General features: G+C 41.4%; 1 protein-coding gene and 2 long non-coding RNA genes across 4 annotated transcripts in view; 1 reads left to right on the top strand and 2 right to left on the bottom strand.

Annotated features, from left to right (window-relative positions):
• The window catches only part of ppih (peptidylprolyl isomerase H (cyclophilin H)), a 58,201-nt gene that overhangs the window by 15,377 nt on the left and 18,478 nt on the right, over nucleotides 1–24,346 (bottom strand). The window contains 3 exon segments of the mRNA XM_062054587.1: nucleotides 1,915–1,938; nucleotides 9,446–9,470; nucleotides 9,473–9,509. Of these exon segments, the coding sequence (XP_061910571.1) occupies nucleotides 1,915–1,938; nucleotides 9,446–9,470; nucleotides 9,473–9,509 (86 nt within the window).
• On the top strand, nucleotides 10,659–12,296 carry LOC133654300 (uncharacterized). The gene is made up of 3 exons (XR_009826873.1): nucleotides 10,659–10,794; nucleotides 11,096–11,293; nucleotides 12,133–12,296. It is a non-coding gene; the product is annotated as an uncharacterized LOC133654300 (long non-coding RNA).
• Nucleotides 11,380–19,260, bottom strand: LOC133654299 (uncharacterized). 2 transcript variants are annotated; one of them, XR_009826871.1, is made up of 6 exons: nucleotides 17,958–19,260; nucleotides 17,603–17,713; nucleotides 17,369–17,480; nucleotides 14,428–15,210; nucleotides 12,574–12,730; nucleotides 11,380–12,470 (listed from the first exon to the last, which is right to left on the bottom strand). It is a non-coding gene; the product is annotated as an uncharacterized LOC133654299 (long non-coding RNA). The 2 variants fall into 2 exon arrangements; XR_009826872.1 differs by having other exon boundaries at nucleotides 14,678–15,210.

Raw genomic sequence — 24,346 nt, 5'->3', positions numbered from 1 at the left:
AGCGACCACGCAGTCTGATAGTTTATATATCAATGATGAAATCTTAACATTGCAACACATGCCAATACGGCCGGGTTAGATTAGTAAAGTGCAATTTTAAATTTCCCGCGAAATATTCTGCTGAAAACGTCTCGGTATGATGACGTTTGCGCGTGATGTCACGGATTGTGCGGACATATTGGGACACCATTGTGGCCAGCTATTAAGTCGTCTGTTTTCATCGCAAAATTCCACAGTATTCTGGACATCTGTGTTGGGGAATCTTTTGCAATTTGTTTAATGAACAATGAAGACAGCAAAGAAGAAAGCTGTAGGTGGGATCGGTGTATTAGCGGCCGGCTGCAGCAACACAACCAGGAGAACTTTGAGTTGGATAGCAGACGCGCTACCGTGAGTACGCAGCTTTGGCTTCCAAACATTTGATCGCTTGCCTGTACGTGCGAGCCGCTATGTGCATGTCATGTACGTAACTTTGGGGAAATATATGTGCTGTATGAACTTTGCGGAAGTGAACGGTACTTTGGGCTGTGGGATTGAGTGTGTTGTGCGGGTGTTTGAGTTGTATTGGCGGGTTATATGGACGGGAGGGGGGAGGTGTTTGTTTTGCGGATTAATTTGTGGCATATTAAATATAAGCCTGGTTGTGTTGTGGCTAATAGAGTATATATATGTCTTGTGTTTATTTACTGTTTTAGTCATTCCCAGCTGAATATCAGGTCCCACCCGCCTCTCACAGCATCTTCCCTATCTGAATCGCTTCCACTGCCCTCTAATCCTTCACCCTCACTTTCCTCATCCACAAATCTTTCATCCTCGCTCAAATTAATGGGGAAATCGTCGCTTTCTCGGTCCGAATCGCTCTCGCTGCTGGTGGCCATGATTGTAAACAATGTGCAGATGTGAGGAGCTCCACAACCTGTGACGTCACGCTACTTCCGGTACAGGCAAGGCTTTTTTATCAGCGACCAAAATTTGCGAACTTTATCGTCGATGTTCTCTACTAAATCCTTTCAGCAAAAATATGGCAATATCGCGAAATGATCAAGTATGACACATAGAATGGACCTGCTATCCCTGTTTAAATAAGAACATTTCATTTCAGTAGGCCTTTAACGATGATGCTGCTATACCCAGTGCTGCTAAACTGTGTTTCATTGTCTTACTAAGACAATGACATTAAATAACCTCATCCATTATTAGTTACCAGGAAGAGTAATTTTTGTATTACAAAAAAAATAATCCATCTTTAACGATTGTATCCACCCTAAAGTTAGGGTAGCCAGTATAGAATATGACACATTTATCGTGTGTTGAATGGGGTCACGTTTTGATTTAAAACACTTCCTTGTGGTCCACATAACATGTAATGGTGGTACTTTGGTCCAAATTGTGCATAGATTATGTCTTACAGACCATCTCTAAGATGCTTTCTGACCTTCTCTTCAGAATGTGCCGTTTAGTGGGCGGTCTTATTTACGAGCGGTAGCTCTCCTCAGGCCAAGCTCCCTTCGACTGCATCTCCACCCTTACAGCCATATTGCAGTTTTTAGCGCTTCCATGTGGAGTCTACTGACAGAACTATACGCTACTTTTTCTTAGAAATGGCAACAGCGGAGAACCTTACTGACTACAACTGAAACAAAACGGCAGACTCGCACAAAGCTCTTTGGGTAAGCCTCGACCATATATGGAGATATCCGCTGACATAACTAAAGCATAATACGTCACTGAAGTCTCAAATTCCGAAGGCTCGTTTGGAAGAAGAAAATATGGTTTGATAGATATATGGTTTGATTTCACATTTACGGGACTTTTTGGGATCCCAAATATACAGAAACAGGCGCCAACTCGTCAGAAAAGTTGGTTTTGCATAATAGGGCCCCTTTAAATTGTAAAAAAAAGTTTTTGCCTTACCGAAACTCTCCAGTGCAGAACTGCCTGAAAAAGAAGAGTGTAACTGTAAGTAAACTCATCCATTCACATGCAAGCTAATATGGAATTTGAAAAAACTATCACGTTCCACATGAAAACACATTTATAGGCTGTCATGTCTTTTCCAAAAAAAGATGTGGTGTAGGGATCAGCAATATGGCCTAAAATCTATATCGCAAGTAACATTGGACCCTCCTGCAATAACGATACATATCATGATTAAGAATATACGTGAGTTTCCCCCAGATTGCTGCCGTGTCTGTGGGGGCGTGGTTATGGGCGTGGTCAACATCACGGCATCATGTAATTTGCATAATATGCTATTAATGAAAACAATTTTTACATACATTTAAAAACAAATCCGTGATATTCATTAGTATTAACACCCTTTTTCTGCGCATAGTTTTGCTATATTTTCCATTGTTGGTAGTTATTGTACAATGTACAAGTTTCTTCCTTCTCCAATCCTTTTAGTGACTTTTTCTTTATTACAAAAAACAACTGGCAACTAATCTAGCATCTTTTTCTGGTGTTATTGCAGACTGTACTTCTGTCGCTCCATGTACAGTACAAACAGCCTCACTGACGTCACACATGCTTCCCGCTGCTGAGAGCCTTTCTCTCCTTAAAAGCCGCCACCGTCCTCTTAATATTTGCACATTTTGTAGATCGCTGCCCGCTGATATATATACAGTTAGGTCCGTAAATATTTGGACATTGACACAATTTTCAGTATTCCAGCTCTGTACAACACCACAATGGATTTGAAATGAAACAATCAAGATGTGCTTTAAGTGTAGACTTTGAGCTTTAATTTGAGGGTATTTACATCCAAATCAGGTGAACGGTGTAGGAATTACAACACATTTGATATGTGCCTTCCACTTTTTAAGGGACCAAAAGTAATTGGACAATTGGCTACTCAGCTGTTCCATGGCCAAGTGTGTGTTATTCCCTTGTTTTTCTTCATTTATTTCATTTACAAAGAGCAGATAATAGGCCTACAGTTCATTTCATGTGTGGTATATTCATTTGGAATGTGGGGAGGTCATCGCTCAATATGAAGTCCAAAGAGCTGTCACTATCAGTGAAGCAAGCCATCATTAGGCTGAAAAATCAAAACAAAGCCATCAGAGAGATAGCAAAAACATGAGGTGTGGCCAAACAAACTGTTTGGTACATTCTTAAAAAGAGAGAACGCACTGCTGAGCTCAGCAACACCAAAATACATTGAAGACCACGGAAAACAAGTGTGGTGGATGACAAACAAAACCTTTCCCTTGTCAAGAAAAAGCCCTTCACAACAGTTGGCCAGATGAAGAAAAGTCTCCAGGAGGTAAGTGTATCTGTGTCCCAGTCAACAATTAAGAGGAGACTTCACCAGAGAAAATACAGAGGTTTCATCACAAGGTGTAAACCATTGGTGAGCCTCAAAAACAGGAAGGCCAGATTAGAGTTTGCCAAGAAACATGTAAAAGAGCCTGTACAGTTCTGGAACAACATCTTATAGACAGGTGAGACAAAGATCAACTTGTTGCAGAATGACGGAAAGAGAAGAGTATGGAGAAGGGAAGGAACTGCTCAAGATCCAAAGCATACCAGCTCATCAGTGAAGCATGGTGGTGGTAGTGGCATGCATGGCTGCCAGTGGAACTGGATCTCTTATATTTATTGACGATGTGACAGCTGACAAAAGCAACAGAATGAATTCTGAAATGTTTGGGGCAATATTATTTGCTCGTATTCAGCCAAATGCTTCAAAACTCATTGGACGGTGCTTCACAATGCAGATGGACAATGACCCCAAGCATACTGCGAAAGCAACCAAAGAGTTTTTTTAGGCAAAGAAGTGGAATGTTCTGCAATGGCCAAGTCAATCACCTGACCTGAATCCCATTGAGCATGAATTTCACTTGCTGAAGATAAAACTAAAGGGAAAATGCCCAAAAAACAAGCAGGAAATGAAGACAGCTGCAGCAGAGGCCCGACAGAGCATCACCAGGGACCAAACCCAGCGTCTGGTGATGTCTATGAGTTCCACACTTCAGGCTGTCATTGACTGCAAAGGATTTACAACAAAGTATTAAAAAGTGACAATTTGATTTATGATTATGTTAGTTTGTCCAATTACTTTTGGTCCCTTAAAAAGTGGAAGGCACATATAAAATGTGTTGTAATTCCTACACCGTTCACCTGATTTGGATGTAAATACCCTCAAATTAAAGCTCAAAGTCTGCACTTAAAGCACATCTTGATTGTTTCATTTCAAATCCATTGTGGTGTTGTACAGAGCTGGAATACTGAAAATTGTGTCAATGTCCAAATATTTATGGACCTAACTGTATGTGATATATTAAAGTATGTCCACATCGCGGACATGCTGCCTCGGCTCCAGACAACCCTGAGGGCATTGCTTACGTCAGTGGTCGGCGACCCAAAATGTTAAAAGAGCCATATTAGACCAAAAATACAAATAAAATATGTCTGGAGCCGCAAAATAATTAAAAGCTTATATAAGTGTTATAATGAAGGCAACACACACACGATTTTAATGTATTACCGTGTTTTTCGGACTATAAATCGCTCCGCAGTATAAATCGCACCGGCCGAAAATGCATAATAAAGAAGGAAAAAAACATATAAGTCGCACTGGAGTATAAGTCGCATTTTTTGGGGAAATGTATTTGATAAAACCCAACACCAAGAATAGACATTTGAAAGGCAACTTAAAATAAATAAAGAATAGTGAACAACAGGCTGAATAAGTGTACGTTATATGAGGCATAAATAACCAACTGAGAACGTGCCTGGTATGTTAACGTAACATATTATGGTAAGAGTCATTCAAATAACTATAACATATAGAACATGCTATACGTTTACCAAACAATCTGTCACTCCTAATCGCTCAATCCCATGAAATCTTATACGTCTAGTCTCTTACGTGAATGAGCTAAATAATATTATTTGATATTTTACGCTAATGTGTTAAGAATTTCACACATAAGTCGCTCCTGAGTATAAGTCGCACCCCCGGCCAAACTTTGAAAAAAACGGTAGCTATAATAGCCTACTATCAAAATGACTGTGTGTCGGAGGCTGACGCAAATCTTTGTTGACAGAAATGTAATATTTATTCTACACGACCAAATATGCCTGATTAGCACACCACAAAAGTCAACAACATCAACAAAGCTCGCGTTTGTGCATTCACGCACAGCACAAAACGTTTGGTGGACAAAATGAGACAAAGAAGGAGTGGCATGAAGCACGTCCTTCTGCGGCAGCGTCGGAGAAACTTGTACATGTAAACAAACTACGGTGAGTTCAAGGACCGCCGAAATTAGCAGGACAAAACAGCGCTTGCCAAATACTCTCATCAGTGAAGCATATAAACAGTGGGATTTCTAAAAACTAGGAATGTTGGTGTCCTGTTTGTCCTCCAACAGAAACCATATTAGGGCTGCAACTAACGATTAATTTGATAATCGATTAATCTGTCGATTATTACTTCGATTAATCGATTAATAATCGGATAAAAGAGACAAACTACATTTCTATCCTTTCCAGTATTTTATTGAAAAAAAACAGCATACTGGCACCATACTTATTTTGATTATTGTTTCTCAGCTGTTTGTACATGTTGCAGTTTATAAATAAAGGTTTATAAAAAATAAAAAAAATAAAAAAATTTAAAAAATTGCCTCTGCGCATGCGCATAGCATGGATCCAACGAATCGACGACTAAATTAATCACCAACTATTTTTATAATCGATTTTAATTGATTAGTTGTTGCAGCCCTAAACCATATTAAAGCAAAAAATGTATTTTATTACCCTTATCTTTTTCCATTTTCATACATTTTCGAAAAATGTGGCTCTAGAGCCGCGGGTTGCCGACCCCGGCTTACGTCATCACAAAATCCCGTTTCGGCCGTGCTGTTTCTGTAAACAAAGTGTTTTTTTCGGTGGCTGAATTTTCAGAGCATCAATAGTCAATCGAGCGCAAATAACAGGCTATATACAGTATATGCATTCATACTGCCACGACCTGCTGGTGTTAAAGTTTATGTTTGCGTATGATTGATGTTCATCGTTCCTATGGCCGGGAACACATTGTGTTGGACGGAAATGAGGAAGTGTTGGAACCACAAGGACGGAAGTGTTTGCACAGGAGGGAATACGTGTTGGATATGGGTCGGTTGGTACCCTTTAGTAATAAAAGATAAAAAGAGCATCCGACTTTGACTTGTTCTGGGTGCTACATTACATTACATTACTTTAAAAATGTTTCCATGTTAAAAAGGCATGGCAAGCTGCCACAATTAATTAAAGTGAGGTAAAACCTCGAAAGTCGCATAACCGGTTTCCTAATTTGGCTGCTGACATACAATACAGGCCAAACGTTTGGACACACCTTCTCATTTGCAACACAACTGATGGTCCCAACCCGATTGATAGAGTGAGAAATTCCACTCAATCAACCCTGGTAAGGCACACCTGTGAAGTGAAAACCATTTCAGGGGACTACCTCTTGAAGCTCATCGAGAGAATGCCAAGAGTGTGCAAAACAGTAATCAGAGCAAAGGGTGGCTATTTTGAAGAAACTAGAATATAAAACATGTTTTCAGTTATTTCACCTTTTTTTTGTTAAGTACATAACTCCACGTGTTCATTGATAGTTTTGATGTCTCCAGTGACAATGTACAATTGTAATTATAGTCATGAAAATAAAGAAAACACATTTAATGAGAAGGTGTGTCCAAACTTTTGGCCTGCACAGTGGCAGTGTTATTTCAAGTTCTATTACTTTCTCAAAACTATTATCTACTTGCTCTGCTTGGCACTCAGCATCAAGGGTTGGAATTGGGGGTTAAATCACCAAAAATGATTCCCGGGCGCGGCACCGCTGCTGCCCACTGCTCCCCTCACCTCCCAGGGGGTGAACAAGATGGGTCAAATGCAGAGGACAAATTCACCACACCTAGCGTGTGTGTGACAATCATTGGTACTTTAACTTTAACTTAACTTAACTAATTTACTGATCTGTTGTAACATGATTCTGTCTACACTTTTGTTGAAATGTACTTAGCATTTATTCTTCTGTTGTTTGAATACTTTACAACCACAGGATGGTGGTCCGACAATATCAATCAATGTTATTATTATATGTCCTTATTCATTTTTGTTGCAGACAACATTTATAATGAAGTCAATGGTGCAAAATAACTTCAAAGCAAAAACTGACATTGGTTTGTGTTTCCTGAGTTTGTAAACAATAACAAAAAAGACAAAAATATTTTTGATCATAAAAAAACATAAATCTAGACACTGTAGTATTGACCATATATACTGATACTATGCTTGGTATCATTACTGTTAATATTTGTATTGATCCGCCCACCCTGGTTTACATTTAAGAGCTCTCTCTAGCTTAGGCTATATGTAATATGTGAATATATATTTTGATTCCAAAGAAGTAGCGATTGTTGAAAGACCGGATTTGACACTGTGGCGCATTTACTAACATGTCAGTTGAAAAATAAAGCTAACTTAGATCCACCCTGATGTCCGTGTCTCCTCTACTTAACAGCCAATAAAAGATTACAACCCTCCCAAATATAATACACTATATACATCCATTCATACATTATATTACTTTTATTTACTTTCTCGTAAAAAGGTGTTGCGACTTGTATTTTATTTTGTAGTAGTAGCGACTTCCTCCCGGTCAACACTTTGGCCTGCAGTGTGAACGTAGTCTCAGACCTGACATTACAATTTAAGCGACTTTTATTATATTTTGTAGTAGTAGCGACTTCCTCCCGGTCAACACTTTGGCCTGCAGTGTGAACGTAGTCTCAGACCTGACATTACAATTTAAGCGACTTTTATTATATTTTGTAGTAGTAGCGACTTCCTTCCGGTCAACACTTTGGCCTGCAGTGTAAACTTAGTCTCAGACCTGACATTACTATTTAAGCGACTTTTATTTTATTTTGTAGTAGCAGCGACTTCCTTCCGGTCAACACTTTGGCCTGCAGTGTAAACTTAGTCTCAGACCTGATATTACTATTTAAGCGACTTTTATTTTATTTTGTAGTAGTAGTGACTTCCTCCCGGTCAACACTTTGGCCTGCAGTGTAAACGTAGTCTCAGACCTGATATTACTATTTAATTGACTTTCATTTTATTTTGTAGTAGCAGCGACTTCCTTCCGGTCAACACTTTGGCCTGCAGTGTAAACGTAGTCTCAGACTTGACATTACTATTTAAGCGACTTTTATTTTATTTTGTAGTAGTAGCAGCGACTTCCTCCCGGTCAACACTTTGGCCTGCAGTGTAAACGTAGTCTCAGACCTGACATAACAATTTAAATGTCTTATTGATATAATCAGTCATATCTAGAAGATTATTTTCTAATATAGGTGATTTGGCCTACTTACAATTAAATAACAACAACATTTAGTTCTTCATGAGCTATGTACTAGTATTTATTTGACCGGGTCGGGGTCCTGCTTCGCAAATAATTTTACCTCTTTCAGAGATCACATTTAGTTCCCTTTAAAACATTCACATGTTGCACAATGAGATGTAAGCATGGGATAAAGTGTACATCCCTATAACTTTCTGTCTGTAAAATATATATTTTTTATGAGCATTTCTTGATTAATATCCATAAATTAACATTCTTAATAAATGATAGTAGAATAAGCACACATCTAGGGAGTCATAGTGTAACGACCTGGAATTTACACTTTATGTGTGGTGTTGGAGTTGTCCGACTTTTTGTGTGGCCATAAACACATCAGTGGCTAAGTGCCATGAGCGTGTGCGTTGGTGCAGGTGAGAAAGAGCGAGCGGCTGCTGTTGATATGACAGATGACAGAGTTGGTTGTACGGCAAAAAATTATCTGTTTTGTTAGAAGTTTTTCCCTAATGTTTTTGGTGAGGTTACAGATGACAACAGTTTTGTTCAATAAAGTGATTAATGGAATTCCTCTACTTAAAGCGTCTCGACAATATTTGAACAGTGTTAACGGACATGACTTTATTTGCTGTGTGCAGAAAAGCGCATGAGCAGTGCGCAATAAAACCTTAGGGGGAATGTTGCCCCCGAGTCAAAAAGTTTATGGACCCCTGGATTAGAAGCTGCCCTGTGGAGGGACATTAGCCGCTTGCTCACTCGCAAGGATGTGGGACACAGCTAGAATGTGTCATCAACATGCATTATCACAATATCACGATAGAATTAAAAACTCTCAAATTTGGTCTACATCGCGTAACCCTAATGTGGTGGTGTAACCCCATTTTAGCCAATCAGACAGCTGAAGAAAGTCATTGCTAAAAAAGACAACAAATGCAGGAATAAGACCGTCTGCTTGTGTGGGAAACATGTGGGACCAAAGCACACTCCATTATACATAAACATAAGGACTTTTTTGTATGAAACGGAAATAAACAGATTGTTAAATAGAATAGAATAGAATTAAGAAACAATAATGTGACAAACCGGAAATTCTCTGCCGTTTTGGGACAACGTCAGCAAAAAGTTCAATCTTCATCCGCCCCACATCCTGAAACATAGCGGACAAAAAGCAAACAGTTGATGAGATATTCACAACAAATTGACCAAAGGTGCGCTAATACACATTTTTAAAGGCCTACTGAAATGAGATTTTCTTATTTAAACGGGGATACAGTGTTTCCCATAAACTGCCAAGATACCTGTGGCGGTGGGGGCGTGGCTATGGGCGTGGTCACCATGACATCGAGTAATTTGCATAATTTACTACAATGATATGATTTTCTCTAAAAAGGGTAAAATAATTTATACTTACTAATTAATAATAACAGTTTTGTTTTAAACGTCCATCCATCCATCCATCCATCCATTTTACAATATAATTACAACACTTTATGTACATATTTATATACAGATTTGAACAATAAGTTATTCACTAAAATATATTTATTAATTGTGGTTCTTACAAAAAATATATCTTATAAAATATAAAAGCTAAAATATCTCTCAAAGCTCTGCTCCTTTAATTAGTGCATACTAAATAATTTCACTTTAGCCTACTACTACAACCATATTATTTACCAGCAACATAAAGTGAAACAGAGGCAGAGGTGTCCTGCCACAGTCAGTAACAAATAAACAGAAAACAGTAGTGGTCAAATACAAATAAGGCAACAAGAGAAGTATCCTACACTTCTCTTTTGTAAAGTAAATCTGAACAGCCTATATGGGCATCTACATCAACTATATGATTTGCCTGAGAAGAAAAAAAAATATATATATATTTTTTAAATATATTTTTATTTTTTTCTATTTGTGGCGGACGTAATTCTTTCGTGGCGTGCCGCCACAAATAAATGAATGTGTGGGAAACACTGGGATAGCAGATCCATTCTATGTGTCATACTTGATCATTTTGTGATATTGCCATATTTTTGCTGAAAGGTTTTAGTAGAGAACATCGACGATAAAGTTCGCAACTTTTGGTCGCTGATAAAAAAGCCTCGCCTGTGCCGGAAGTAGCGTGACGTCACAGGTTGTGGAGCTCCTCACATCTGCACATTGTTTACAATCATGGCCACCAGCAGCGAGAGCGATTCGGACCGAGAAAGCGACGATTTCCCCATTAATTTGAGCGAGGATGAAAGATTCGTGGATGAGGAAAGTAAAAGTGAAGGACTAGAGGGCAGTGGAAGCGATTCAGATAGGGAAGATGCTGTGAGAGGGATAGAGCCATACCGCTTTGAACCCGACGCTGACGGTGACGGTCAGGAGGACGCTGCTGATATTGATGCTGGAGTAGCACACGACATAGATCGCCTTCTGAATACAGAATGGTAAAATGTTATTTATTTATAGACTAGTTTTAGCTTTAACTGTTACTGTTAGTGTTACAACTTACACCCCAGGCCCATCTATAGACTAAGTATCTATCATTGACACAATGTCAAACCTAATTAATTACCCATTATTTCTATGGGCCACAGCTCCATATACCGGCAATACTAAAAATATGCATGTAGATTAATAAGATCCACAACAAGACAATGATAATATTAATTATTGCACATGTATGCAGATTGCAGGTGTCAATAATATGAATTGATTTACAAATATTATGAATATTTCTATTTCCAGGTGTACATGTCACGACTGTGTGAACATGGAGACAGTGGCTGAGTGTGCCTGCTGTCATGAGCTAGAGGCAGTGGCCAGAACAATGGAGGGTGGAGACGTGCATCATAGAACACCTGTGTGTCTGGATTAATGGGTGCTGCAGACAGCGTATTACGCCTACAAACAGCAATATGGCGTGCTGCAGCAACAGCAAAATGAGTGAGGCACTAATAAGTTTAAATAATTCTTTATTCTATCAACCTTTGGAAGATAAGTCAGAATGAGCACTTTCTTATCTTATTCTGTGAAATGTACTGTGCTACAATGTACATAACATTATATATCATAGAAGTATTACATACACTACCGTTCAAAAGTTTGGGGTCACATTGAAATGTCCTTATTTTTGAAGGAAAAGCACTGTACTTTTCAATGAAGATAACTTTAAACTAGTCTTAACTTTAAAGAAATACACTCTATACATTGCTAATGTGGTAAATGACTATTCTAGCTGCAAATGTCTGGTTTTTGGTGCAATATCTACACAGGTGTATAGAGGCCCATTTCCAGCAACTATCACTCCAGTGTTCTAATGGTACAATGTGTTTGCTCATTGGCTCAGAAGGCTAATTGATGATTAGAAAACCCTTGTGCAATCATGTTCACACATCTGAAAACAGTTTAGCTCGTTACAGAAGCTACAAAACTGACCTTCCTTTGAGCAGATTGAGTTTCTGGAGCATCACATTTGTGGGGCCAATTAAACGCTCAAAATGGCCAGAAAAAGAGAACTTTCATCTGAAACTCGACAGTCTATTCTTGTTCTTAGAAATGAAGGCTATTCCACAAAATTGTTTGGGTTACCCCAAACTTTTGAACGGTAGTGTACATGGACCGTAGATGTCAAGCATATTTACAATTTACTGCATCAGTAAATGACAAATGAATAGAATGCATGACAATGTCTTTTGCATCTCAGAGAACAGTGAGTCACTGTGTATCCATGTCTGGATAATAACAGGTGCCATAATTTGCTATCAACTATTTTGTACTTGCAGGCGGAGACGATACACAGCATATCGACAGTTTGTCCGCTTCTGCTGGGGATATCTGGGAAAGGAGATAAGGGTGGCACTACCAGCTTGTGTAGTACATAAGATTAGAACAACATTTCCATCGATGGACTACACTGGGTTCCAAGACGTGCAGTGACTGCAACAGAATCCACATGGACACTGTAGTTATTAATGCTTAGCGATGGCTTCCTCCTTGTCTGGCTTCTCCAGTTCATCGCAGAGGAAGGGAGGCACATCCACGGTGACGCTGACTGGTGTTCTCTCGTCAGGGGTCTGTCAGCAGCCAGCAACAACCTCCCTGATCAAGTCATCTACGTAGCCTGCAAAATACAATTGTGCATGTTCCTGCTCACAACATAATATACTCATGGAGAGTGAAACCTGACAGTATTATTATCATGATACAAAGTGTCGAGTGTTTACATGTTTTGTGTCCTCTGGCTCTGTCGCAATTTTCTTGACCACATGGCCCCCTGCTTTATACTTCGGGTAGCGTACTGCGTAGCGCTCAGCACCCGCTTGTGTGGTGGCTATAGGGCGGCTGGAGTTTTCATTCCAGTGCAGCCCAGCAAGCAGGTTCCTATGTGTGGTAACAGAATACTATAATAATTAGACATTGTGTACTTTACTCAGCAGGGAGAACAGATACATTTGAACGTGTGTGTTTAATGATGTCATATAATTACAAACCCCGTTTCCATATGAGTTGGGAAATGGTGTTAGATGTAAATATAAACGGAATACAATGATTTGCAAATAATTTTCAACCCATATTCAGTTGAATATGCTACAAAGACAACATATTTGATGTTCAAACTGATAAGCATTTATTTTGTTGCAAATAATCATTAACTTTAGAATTTGATGCCAGCAACACGTGACAAAGAAGTTGGGAAAGGTGGCAATAAATACTGATAAAGTTGAGGAATGCTCATCAAACACTTATTTGGAACATCCCACACGTGAACAGGCAAATTGGGAACAGGTGGGTGCCATGATTGGGTATAAAAGTAGATTCCATGAAATGCTCAGTCGTTCACAAACAAGGATGGGGCGAGGGTCACCACTTTGTCAACAAATGCGTGAGCAAATTGTTGAACAGTTTAAGAAAAACCTTTCTCACCAGCTATTGCAAGGAATTTAGGGATTTCACCATCTACGGTCCGTAATATCATCAAAGGGTTCAGAGAATCTGGAGAAATCACTGCACGTAAGCAGCTAACCCCGTGACCTTCGATCCCTCAGGCTGTACTGCATCAACAAGCGACATCAGTGTGTAAAGGATATCACCACATGGGCTCAGGAACTACAGTTGGTCGCTACATCTGTAAGTGCAAGTTAAAACTCTCCTATGCAAGGCGAAAACCGTTTATCAACAACACCCAGAAACGCCGTCGGCTTCGCTGGGCCTGAGCTCATCTAAGATGGACTGATACAAAGTGGAAAAGTGTTCTGTGGTCTGACGAGTCCACATTTCAAATTGTTCTTGGAAACTGTGGACGTTGTGTCCTCCGGACCAAAGAAGAAAAGAACCATCCGGATTGTAATAGGCGTAAAGTTGAAAAGCCAGCATCTGTGATGGTATGGGGGTGTATTAGTGCCCAAGACATGGGTAACTTACACATCTGTGAAGGCGCCATTAATGCTGAAAGGTACATACAGGTTTTGGAGCAACATATGTTGCCATCCAACGTTACCACGGACGCCCCTGCTTATTTCAGCAAGACAATGCCAAGCCACGTGTTACATCAACGTGGCTTCATAGTAAAAGAGTGCGGGTACTAGACTGGCCTGCCTGTAGTCCAGACCTGTCTCCCATTGAAAATGTGTGGCACCTAAAATAGCACAACGGAGACCCCCGGACTGTTGAACAACTTAAGCTGTACATCAAGCAAGAACGGGAAAGAATTCCACCTGAGAAGCTTCAAAAATGTGTCTCCTCAGTTCCCAAACGTTTACTGAGTGTTGTTAAAAGGAAAGGCCATGTAACACAGTGGTGAACATGCCCACTACTTTGGCACGTATTGCAGCCATGAAATTCTAAGTTAATTATTATTTGCAAAAAAAAAAAAAGTTTATGAGTTTGAACATCAAATATGTTGTCTTTGTAGCATATTCAACTGAATATGGGTTGAAAAGGATTTGCAAATCATTGTATTCCGTTTATATTTACATCTTAACACAATTTCCCAACTCATATGGAAACGGGGTTTGTATATGCAAAAGTACTAAAGTATGGCACACACTAGTGACACTTAGATTAGTGTGCAAACATACCTGCACAGCATTCCGATGTATGAGAAGACATACATTTTCGGTGCAAACTGTATAAGATAAAAGACACTTTATTCAGTCATGCGTCCCTACAATGTGTGTGTAAATTTATAAATTGTTTGTAAATTTGAATACAAATGTTTGTGTATTAAACTGTTTATATTCAGCTATTAAAGCTTGATCTCCTGCAATAATGAAGCGGTTTTGTTTTTAATTTTAACACCATGGCAGAATTGTTTGCAATCTTTCTCACCAAGATGCCTAAACCGCGGCATAAGGGCCGATGTTTGGCTGGCTGCTCCACCTACTCTTCTGGTCACATGATGCACATTGTATAGTCATGGTCAGCGGTGTACCGTTCGAATCCCAAGAAGGGCTTATGTCCTGGCTGCCACAGGCTGGACAGTGACACCACTTGACAAGACTCTGGAGGCACGACTCAAAGATGATGTACTTCGGTTCCTTGTGGCAGCCTTCTTCCCGCATCTTGGGAATCTGGCGACCCGTCAGATTGACACGGATCCGATGTCGATGACCCACTCGGCACATAGCTGTCATCGGAAGAACCACTAACAGAAGGCGCAGCGGGACTTGATGCTGGTCCTTCATCAAACAATGCAGGAGGTGGTCGTAGCTTGGCTTGCATTCCAGACGCACCTGGAGTTGCGATGTTGGGCTGCATCTCGGGGCTGTCAGGTGGAGCTGCTACACTTGACGATGGGACTTCACTAACCCTGGCTGGCCGAGCTCTAATCCTCTCGAGGATCTCTGGGGTCACCTGGTGTCCTAGCAATAAAATAAAACACAAGTTGTTTTATATAATCTGTTAAAATTAAACTACGATCACATACTAATTATAGTCTTTGAATCACCTAATTCAGTGGTTCTCAAATGGGGGTATGCGTACCCCTGGGGGTACTTGAAGGTATGCCAAGGGGTACGAGATTTTTTTTAAATATTCTAAAAATAGCAACAATTCAAAAATCCTTTATAACTATATTTATTGAATAATACTTCAACAAAATATGAATGTAAGTTCATAAACTGAACATCAAATCAAGTAGGCTATTCCATTCAGTACAATGCAACCATGCAATATTCCGTGTTGACAGCTAGATTTTTTGTGGACATGTTCCATAAATATTGATCTTAAAGGCCTACTAAAAGCCACTACTAGCGACCACGCAGTCTGATAGTTTATATATCAATGATGAAATCTTAACATTGCAACACATGCCAATACGGCCGGGTTAACTTATAAAGTGCCATTTTAAATTTCCAGCTAAACTTCCGGTTGAAAACGTCTATGTATGATGACGTATGCGCGTGACGTCAATCGTTGAAACGGAAGTATTCGGACACATTGTATCCAATACAAAAAGCTCTGTTTTCATCGCAAAATTCCACGGTATTCTGGACATCTGTGTTGGTGAATATTTTGCAATTTGTTTAATGAACAATGAAGACTGCAAAGAAGAAAGCTTTAGGTGGGATCGGTGTATTAGCGGCTGGCTGCAGCAACACAACCAGGAGGACTTTGACTTGGATAGCAGACGCGCTATCCGACGCTAGCCGCCGACCGCACCTATGATCGGGTGAAGTCCTTCGTCGCTCCGTCGATCACTAGAACGCAGGTGAGCACGGGTGTTGATGAGCAGATGAGGGCTGGCTGGCGTAGGTGGAGCGCTAATGTTTTTAGCATAGCTCTGTGAGGTCCCGTTGCTAAGTTAGCTTCAATGGCATCGTTAGCAACAGCATTGTTAAGCTTCGCCAGGCTGGAAAGCATTAACCATGTAGTTACATGTCCATGGTTTAATAGTATTGTTGATTTTCTGTCTATCCTTCCAGTCAGGGGTTTATTTCTTTTGTTTCTATCTGCAGTTAAGCCCGATGCTATCACGTTAGCTCCGTAGCTAAAGTGCTTCGCCGACGTATTGTTGTGGAGATAAAAGTCACTGTGAATGTCCATTTCGCGTTCTCGACTCTCATATTCAAGAGGATATAGTATCCGAGGTGGTTTGAAATACAAATCCGTGATCCACAACAGAAAAAGGAGAGAGTGTGAAATCCAATGAGCCAGCTTGTACCTAAGTTACGGTCAGAGCGAAAAAAGATGCGTCCTGCACTGCACTCTAGTCCTTCACTCTCACGTTCCTCATACACAAATCTTTCATCCTGGCTCAAATTAATGGGGTAATCGTCGCTTTCTCGGTCCGAATCGCTCTCGCTGCTGGTGTAAACAATGGGGAAATGTGAGGAGCCTTTCAACCTGTGACGTCACGCTACTTCCGGTACAGGCAAGGCTTTTTTTATCAGCGACCAAAAGTTGCAAACTTTATCGTCGATGTTCTCTACTAAATCCTTTCAGCAAAAATATGGCAATATCGCGAAATGATCAAGTATGACACATAGAATGGATCTGCTATTCCCGTTTAAATAAAAACATTTCATTTCAGTAGGCCTTTAAAGATTTCTTTTTTTGTGAAGAAATGTTTAGAATTAAGTTCATGAATCCAGATGGATCTCTATTACAAACCCCAAAGAGGGCACTTTAAGTTGATGATTACTTCTGTGTAGAAATCTTTATTCATAATTGAATCACTTGTTTATTTTTCAACAAGTTTTTAGTTATTTTTATATCTTTTTTTCCAAATAGTTCAAGAAAGACCACTACAAATGAGCAATATTTTGCACTGTTATACAATTTAATAAATCAGAAACTGATGACATAGTGCTGTATTTTACTTCTTTATCTCTTTTTTTCCAACCAAAAATGCTTTGCTCTAAATAGGGTGTACTTGAATTAAAAAAATGTTCACAGGGGGTACATCACTGAAAAAAGGTTGAGAACCACTGACCTAATTTATCTGTCTACTCTGCACAGGCAGCTGTGCAATGTGTACTGTGATGTGCAGAATCATGTTCATCACCGAAATAGACATACCCTTTCATCTATGATGTATTTTCCCTGTGTGGGTTCTCTTGCTACTAGTCATTGGTTGGTGCTGTCCCAATCGGTACCAGTCCGTCTGGCATCCTTGTTCTCTTGTATTTCCCTGGAAATGGAGAAACAGCAACATGTAATATGGATACCTCATTTACATAAATTATGAATACTTTTCTGTATTGGGCTTGAACTGTAATCCACTTGAACATTGATTTGGAAAACAAATCGAACCTGATCTTGATCGCCCTCCTCATCAGGCAAATCTAGTGCCATTGCCATTGGTTCATCCACCGCATCCGCCACTGATGCCGTAGTCGTACTGGCCATGATCTGATCTATTGTCTGTAAATGTACAAATGTACAATACTTTATATTATTGTCTATTGTAATCTATTGCCAGTATTGACACTGTTGACAGTAATGTCAGTAAATGTACAATACTTTATACTGCAGAAGAACTTGACTAGAACTTGAAGCAATAATTATATGTAGACTATTTTATTGTTAATTTATTTCATTGTTCATAGAGTAGTCTATGACTATGTGTGTGAGTATGACAATGGAAACTGGAAATCAAGATCCTTACCCTCTTCCTTTCCCTTTTGGCAAATGCAGACCTCATGTGCACGGTCAGTCCACTTGTGGAGTGGTCTGAACTTGTGGAAGCACTGGCACTGGGAGCACTGACAGTGACACTGCCACTGATGGCCTGGCCGTGGTCTGTTGAAAATAGTTGGCCTGGCACCTTTCTTCAGCATCAGTCGACGGGTGGTGGCGATGCCCATCTCTACCCTTCGCAAGGGACCCTCTTCGAAACACGATTTTTCAAAATGTTCGCTTCATAATACACTGTACTTTGCGTGTGTGGTCCAATCCAACCGTGTTCGCTTGACCTCTCTGTTCCATAGTAAAGCTTGACTGTCGTCTTTCGGGAATGTAAACAATGAAACACCGGCTGTGTTTGTCTTACTACATCCGGTGGCAATACACCGCTTCCCACCTACAGCTTTCTTCTTTGCTGCCTCCATTGTTCATTAATGCTAGGTTCACACCAACGGCGCTTTAAAGTGGCATGCAAAGCGGCGTTAAAGCGTAACAAAGCGGGATTAAAGCGTGAGGGTCGTAATGGATCGTGGGAAAGCTTGTAGTGAAGCGGGACATGCGGCAAGATCGCCAACATTTTTTAAACGGTTTAAAAAAATTCGGCGCTCTGTCAAGAATGGAATAAAGCGCCGAGAGCGTATCAAAGCGTGACAAAGCTCAGCAAAGCTTGACTCAAAGCGTAGGAAACTTAACAGATCTTGGTTCAAAGCGCGGACCCCAGTCTACAACTACAAATAGGAAGTGACTGTGATATTGACTAGTGACATTGAAACTTTATGTAAAACCAACACAGGATTACAAATCCATTCTCTCTTGCATCATTGCCTTTTTTATACGATGATCATTGTTTCTGTACTTCTGTTAGAGTTTGCTGTTTGATGTTACAGTTTGACATTACTGTATAAATTTTCTGTATGAAAATGTAAACAAAAATGGTTCTCAACTTTCTACTTTGTGGACAATGTTGATCCACTCTCTTGTATCATCTCATACAACATAATGTACCCTTTGTCATATGAAGCCCACATTATGTAACCTGATTGGTGAACAGTGATACTATTTGTGCTTTTTTGTTTGGTCAAGTTTGTTGCTTGCTGTACATGTTGATAACGTCTTCCTTAATAATAAAGAGAATATGTTACGTTTAAAAGAAATGCCTTTTATTATTGTCAACTAGCATAAGAAATGAAAGATATATATTTATTAAGATGACAAAGAAATAAAAGAAATGAAGATATAAAACATAATATAACGGAAAAAAAAGAGAAATTGAAAAAATAAATGAATATAAAAAATGTGTGGAAAACAGTATACTGAGTTTTTCACTTTTTTTTTTACTTATTTATCATATTTCTCTTTTTTATTACATTATGTGTTTTATCTTGTATATAATAAAACAAAAAGAGAAATCAAATAAATAGACAAATCTAAAAAAAATGTGGGGAAAACTTAGTATACTGAGTTTCTCACATTTTTTTCTTATTTTCTTATTTCCTTTTTTCTCTCATTTTTTTCTTATTTTTTTGTCATATTTCTCTTTTTTATTATATTATGTGTGCGCACGCAATTTATTCATCAAATTCACAAAATAATAATCGCATCAAAGCATAATAATGTTCAATAAAGCGTAATAAAACGTATCAAAACGTGATTTAAAGCGTATCAAAGCGGGATCAAAGCGGCATCAAATCGTGAGGAACGGTAACAAAGCGGGAAAGAATTCGTATCAGAGCGTATCAAAGCATAACATTACTTCGGAGATCGGGATATTCGTGGAAAAATTGACAAAAATGACGGCGCTTTGCTCGCCGCTTTAAAGCGCGGCAAGTGCCGTTGGTGTGAACCAGCCCTCAACAAATTGCAAAAGATTCACCAACACAGATGTCCAGAATACTGTGGAATTTTGCGATGAAAACAGACGACTTAATAGCTGGCCACAATGCTGTCCCAAAATGTCCGCTACAATCCGTGACGTCACGCGCAGACGTCATCATACCGAGACGTTTTCAGCAGGATATTTAGCGGGAAATTTAAAATTGCACTTTACTAATCTAACCCGGCCGTATTGGCATGTGTTGCAATGTTAAGATTTTATCATTGATATATAAACTATCAGACTGCGTGGTCGGTAGTAGTGGCTTTCAGTAGGCCTTTAAATGTTTTTATTTAAGACAAGGGAGTGAGATCCATTATTAAGTGGCCTCTGTCCTTGCTGCTCAGCACAATAAGGCCATGGTGACCACAAGCTTACTAAAATAACAAAACAAGACGAACAGAATGCTTTTACTTTTGTTGGCAAAGCGTCTGTGTCATCAAAATAGCACAATGTATTGTTTTTATGAGGTATCTTCTTTTTACACTTGTATGACAGGGAGGAAAGTTACTTAAAACATCGCCTGTGGAGGAAATAAAGGCTTTCCGTTAGTGACAGTTTGACCCTGCAAATATAATAATTAACTTTGCTTGGTAAAAATAAAAAGTGTCTAAATCCAAACAAACAGGCGTATGAATATGTTCATCACGGCATCGTGAAGTCTCTGTTAATCATTACAGTCATAAATACCTCGCAAGCTACAACAATAAACGTGACGCAAGAGGAAGCTGCTCGCTTCTGCATTTTCTAGGCGGTTATTTAACATGGGCGTCGACTGTTGAATTTTAAGAAACCATAAATCATTTTCTAATTACTGGTAATTTAGCTCACAATAGCTTTTTGGCTCTGAGCAGGTAAAACAGTAAAATGTCCTTTAGGCCAGTGGTACCCAACCACCGGGCCGATTGGTACCGGGCCGCACAAGAAATAAAAAAATAAAAAATATATATACACTACCGTTCAAAAGTTTGGGGTCACCCAAACAATTTTGTGGAATAGCCTTCATTTCTAAGAACAAGAATAGACTGTCGAGTTTCAGATGAAAGTTGTCTTTTTCTGGCCATTTTCAGCGTTTAATTGACCCCACAAATGTGATGCTCCAGAAACTCAATCTGCTCAAAGGAAGGTCAGTTTTGTAGCTTCTGTAACGAGCTAAACTGTTTTCAGATGTGTGAACATGATTGCACAAGGGTTTTCTAATCATCAATTAGCCTTCTGAGCCAATGAGCAAACACATTGTACCATTAGAACACTGGAGTGATAGTTGCTGGAAATGGGCCTCTATACACCTATGTAGATATTGCACCAAAAACCAGACATTTGCAGCTAGAATAGTCATTTACCACATTAGCAATGTATAGAGTGTATTTCTTTAAAGTTAAGACTAGTTTAAAGTTATCTTCATTGAAAAGTACAGTGCTTTTCCTTCAAAAATAAGGACATTTCAATGTGACCCCAAACTTTTGAACGGTAGTGTATATATATATATTAGGGCTGCAACTAACGATTAATTTGATAATCGATTAATCTGTTGATTATTACTTCGATTAATCGATTAATAATCGGATAAAAGAGGCAAACTACATTTCTATCCTTTCCAGTATTTTATTGAAAAAAAACAGCATACTGGCACCATACTTATTTTGATTATTGTTTCTCAGCTGTTTGTACATGTTGCAGTTTATAAATAAAGGTTTATTTAAAAAATTAAAAAAAAATTTTTTTTTAAAAGCCTCTTGTCATGTCTGTGTTCATGTTTTTGTTTGGCCATGTGCTGTTTTGTTTTTTTGGACACTTCCTTAGTTCCTTGTTTCACTTCCTGGTTTTGTTTGTCACCATAGCAACCATTAGTTTCACCTGTTCCACGTTTGTACTCACACACACCTGTCTCACGTTTTCACATTGTCATGTCACGCACCTGTTCACAGTTAAGTCACGCACCTGTTGTCACTATATAGGCTTTTCTGTTTCTGTTGTTCGTCCTGGCGACATCATACATTCATGCCATGTTCACAGTTCCTTGTCACGTAAGTTTTTGTTTGTTTAATGTTCATAGTTCTCCGCCATTGTGCGCGCCTTTTGTTTTCTAGTCAAGTTTTTTTACCTCCGCTGTGAGCGCCTTTTGTTTGTACCTTTTGTTTGAGTTTATAGAATAAAATCATGTTTTTACCTCCACGCCATGTTTGCGTCAGTTCGTTTGCATCTCGGGAAAGCAACCCACGCAGGAAACTGCACCACAGTCCCCGTTATGACAGTATGTCGCCAGCAAGAAGCTATCCCGCAAACGACTGGCAATCGATGGAGGAAGGAAAGTGGGAGGCACTAGGAGCCATGGCCGATCAAGACCTCATGTGGGGTCCAAGCGGAAAACTTATTCCGATAAGCTCCGTGTGGCCCGACGACGTTGGCGCGTCGCTCCATTCCCGGAAGCGCCGGCAAAAGCGGAAGCCATCAGGAAGAGCTTCTCCGAGCCGGCAGGACGCGTCACTCCCGCAAGCTCCTCCCACTCCGGGCGGAAGCAGGCTGCTGCCAGCCCCGCTGCTCCAGGATGACGTCACGCCATCACCAGAGGATGACATCACAGACCAGGATTTTTTTTTTCTGAACTCTTTTTCTTTTGATCATCCGCCTCCAGCCAAAGACTCTAAAAACATGATAAGACATTACCAGGACATGTTTTTAGAAATCAGATCCTGTCAATCCAAGCCACCCAAATTCCATGCCCCGCCCCCCAGGACTCAAGCCACGCCCAAGTCACACTTTTTTTTTTCACCCACAAGATCCCAGGTACAAGAAAGACATTTTGGACAATTTAGAGGGGAGGATTCTGCCCTCCTCCTGAACCCCCTCCGCCCACCCCAAAAGACGGTTCCAGACCGCGGGGAGCGCGTCTGGGATCCGCTCCTTGAGGGGGGGGCTAGGGCTGGGAATTGTTCAGGTGGGGTGGGTCAGCATCGCCATGCCAAGCCACAGCCTCCAGCTCGGCCACCACCACCACCTGTCTTTCGTCACGCCAAGCCACAGCCTCCAGCACGACCCCCACCACCTGTCTTTCGACCTGCCAAGCCACAGCCACCAGCACGACCCCCACCACCAGTCTTTCGTCACGCCAAGACACAGCCTCCAGCACGACCCCCACCACCTGTCTTTCGACCTGCCAAGCCACAGCCACCAGCACGACCCCCACCACCAGTCTTTCGTCACGCCAAGACACAGCCTCCAGCACGACCCCCACCACCTGTCTTTCGACCTGCCAAGCCACAGCCACCAGCACGGCCGCCACCACCAGTTTTTCGACCATGCCAAGATCCACCTGCTCCACGCCCAGCTCCACGCCAAGCGCCACCAGTACCTGCTCCACGCCAAGCGCCACCAGTACCTGCTCCACGCCAAGCGCCACCAGTACCTGCTCCACGCCAAGCGCCACCAGTACCTGCTCCACGCCAAGCGCCACCAGTACCTGCTCCACGCCAAGCGCCACCAGTACCTGCTCCACGCCAAGCGCCACCAGTACCTGCCCCACGCCAAGCGCCACCAGTACCTGCCCCACGCCGCCAAGTGCCGCCCGTGGCTGCCCCACGCCGCCAAGTGCCGCCCGTGGCTGCCCCACGCCGCCAAGTGCCGCCCGTGGCTGGCCCACGCCGCCAAGTTCCGCCCGTGGCTTCCCCACGCCGCCAAGTGCCGCCCGTGGCTTCCCCACGCCGCCAAGTGCCGCCCGTGGCTTCCCCACGCCAAGACCAAAGCCAAGACCAAGACCCGCCAAGTGACCAAGACCAAGACCCGCCAAGTCACCAAGACCAACCACGCCAAGTCCAAGACCAACCATGTCAACACCAAGACCAAGTCCAAGACCAACCATGCCAAGACCAAGACCCAGACCCTCGCCAAGACCAAGACCAAGACCAAGACCCAGACCCTCGCCAAGACCAAGACCCTCGCCAAGACCAAGACCCTCGCCAAGACCAAGACCCTCGCCAAGACCAAGACCCTCGCCAAGACCAAGACCCACGCCAAGACCAAGACCCGCCACGCCAAGCTTCGCCGCCTGACGCACCAAGCCAAGCTTCGCCGCCTGACGCACCAAGCCAAGCTTCGCCGCCTGACGCACCACGCCAAGCTTCGCCGCCTGACGCACCACGCCAAGCTTCGCCGCCTGCCACGACAACGCGCCCACCTCCTCGTCGGCCAAGGATGTGGCCATTCCATGGGCGTCCGCCACGCCAGGTGCGCCGACCTCCTCGTCTGCCACGAATGTGGCCATTCCCAGGTCGCCCACCTCGTCAGGTTCAGCGGCGGTCTACCCGCCGCCGCCACCTGACTCTGCCCCGGTGGATTCGGGGACACCTGGTCTGGCGACCCACCGCCATGTCCCCCTCCCTCCCTCCCATGACTCTTGATCCTGTTTTTTGTTTTTGGACATCTGGGATCTGTCCGTAAGGGGGGGGTTCTGTCATGTCTGTGTTCATGTTTTTGTTTGGCCATGTGCTGTTTTGTTTTTT

The sequence above is a fragment of the Entelurus aequoreus genome, linkage group LG07 (assembly GCF_033978785.1).
Source record: "Entelurus aequoreus isolate RoL-2023_Sb linkage group LG07, RoL_Eaeq_v1.1, whole genome shotgun sequence".
NCBI classification, from domain to species: domain Eukaryota; kingdom Metazoa; phylum Chordata; class Actinopteri; order Syngnathiformes; family Syngnathidae; genus Entelurus; species Entelurus aequoreus.
This window is presented reverse-complemented; position numbering and strand designations above follow the sequence as displayed.